Source organism: Chiloscyllium plagiosum, chromosome 50 (genome assembly GCF_004010195.1).
Source record: "Chiloscyllium plagiosum isolate BGI_BamShark_2017 chromosome 50, ASM401019v2, whole genome shotgun sequence".
NCBI lineage: Eukaryota > Metazoa > Chordata > Chondrichthyes > Orectolobiformes > Hemiscylliidae > Chiloscyllium > Chiloscyllium plagiosum.
The window spans coordinates 6,574,448-6,575,577 of NC_057759.1; the positions used below are offsets into that span (position 1 = coordinate 6,574,448).

Genomic DNA, 1,130 nt, shown 5'->3' on the forward strand with positions numbered 1-1,130 from the left:
CCTCCGGGTGCTCCGGTTTCCTCCCACAGTCCAAAGATGTGCAGGTCAGGTGAATTGGCAATGCTAAGTTGCCCATAGCGTTAGGTAAAGGGTAAATGTAGGGGTATGGGTGGGTTGTGCTTCGGCGGGTCGGTGTGGACTTGTTGGGCCGAAGGGCCTGTTTCCACACTGTAATGTAATCTAGCCTAATCTAATTTGTCAAGTAGTTCCATCATTTCCAGGAGTAAAACACACTCCCTGTCGGATTGCAGTGCATTTTCTCACTTGACAACAAATATGATGCCATTTTAAAATGGAAGAGAAAAGAAAACCATTATCAAAAGATGCAGAATACATTACAATTAGAATCTCACACTTTAGAATGAGCTCGGAATTTGATCCCTTCACAAACTTTCGGTTTGTGTTTCCGATGGTATTGCAGATCCTGACAGATCCACATTGAGTCCCACACTAACCAATCAGAGTGATGTTACCGTGCTTAGAATCTAGCCAATCAGGAACTAGACTTTCCCCATCCCTCATTAGCATTGCTGACGTCGTCAGTCTATAAAAGGGAGCTCCGAGCCCGCTATCCCTTATTCTGTGTCTGAGAGTGAGCGGCGCTATGGCTGATGAGAAGAAAGCACAGCAAGCTTCCAAGAAGGGCGCGAAGAAAATCATCAAGAAGGCGCCAGCGAAGGGCGGCAAGAAGAGGAAGCGTTCCAGGAAAGAAAGTTACGCCATCTACATCTACAAAGTGATGAAGCAAGTTCACCCCGACACCGGCATCTCCTCCAAGGCCATGAGCATCATGAACTCGTTCGTCAAAGATATTTTCGAGCGCATCGCGGGGGAGGCTTCCCGCCTGGCCCATTACAACAAGCGCAGCACCATCAGCTCCCGGGAGATCCAGACCGCCGTGCGGCTGCTGCTGCCCGGGGAGCTGGCCAAGCACGCCGTGTCGGAGGGCACAAAGGCGGTGACCAAGTACACCAGCTCCAAGTGAAGGACCGCATTGCGCTGAAACACACACCCACAACCCAAAGGCTCTTTTAAGAGCCACCTACAACTTCCCTGAAATAGCGAGACCATTATGTTTCTGGGTATGTACCATTAATGTCTCTGCGAGGACTTAAGAGAGGTAGTTACAG

At 49.6% G+C, this 1,130-nt stretch overlaps 1 protein-coding gene across 1 annotated transcript; it reads left to right on the forward strand.

Annotated features, from left to right (window-relative positions):
- Nucleotides 1-589: 589 nt before the first annotated feature.
- LOC122544588 (histone H2B type 1-O-like) lies at nucleotides 590-1,065 on the forward strand. The gene has a single exon (XM_043683907.1). The coding sequence runs from the start codon at nucleotides 605-607 to the stop codon at nucleotides 983-985; it is 381 nt and encodes a 126-aa protein (XP_043539842.1). The 5' UTR covers nucleotides 590-604; the 3' UTR covers nucleotides 986-1,065.
- The last annotated feature ends 65 nt before the right edge of the window (nucleotides 1,066-1,130 follow it).

Excerpts from the sequence above, each read along its gene's own strand:
- LOC122544588 (XM_043683907.1), top strand. The coding sequence starts at position 605 with ATGGCTGATGAGAAGAAAGCACAGCAAGCTTCCAAGAAGGGCGCGAAG.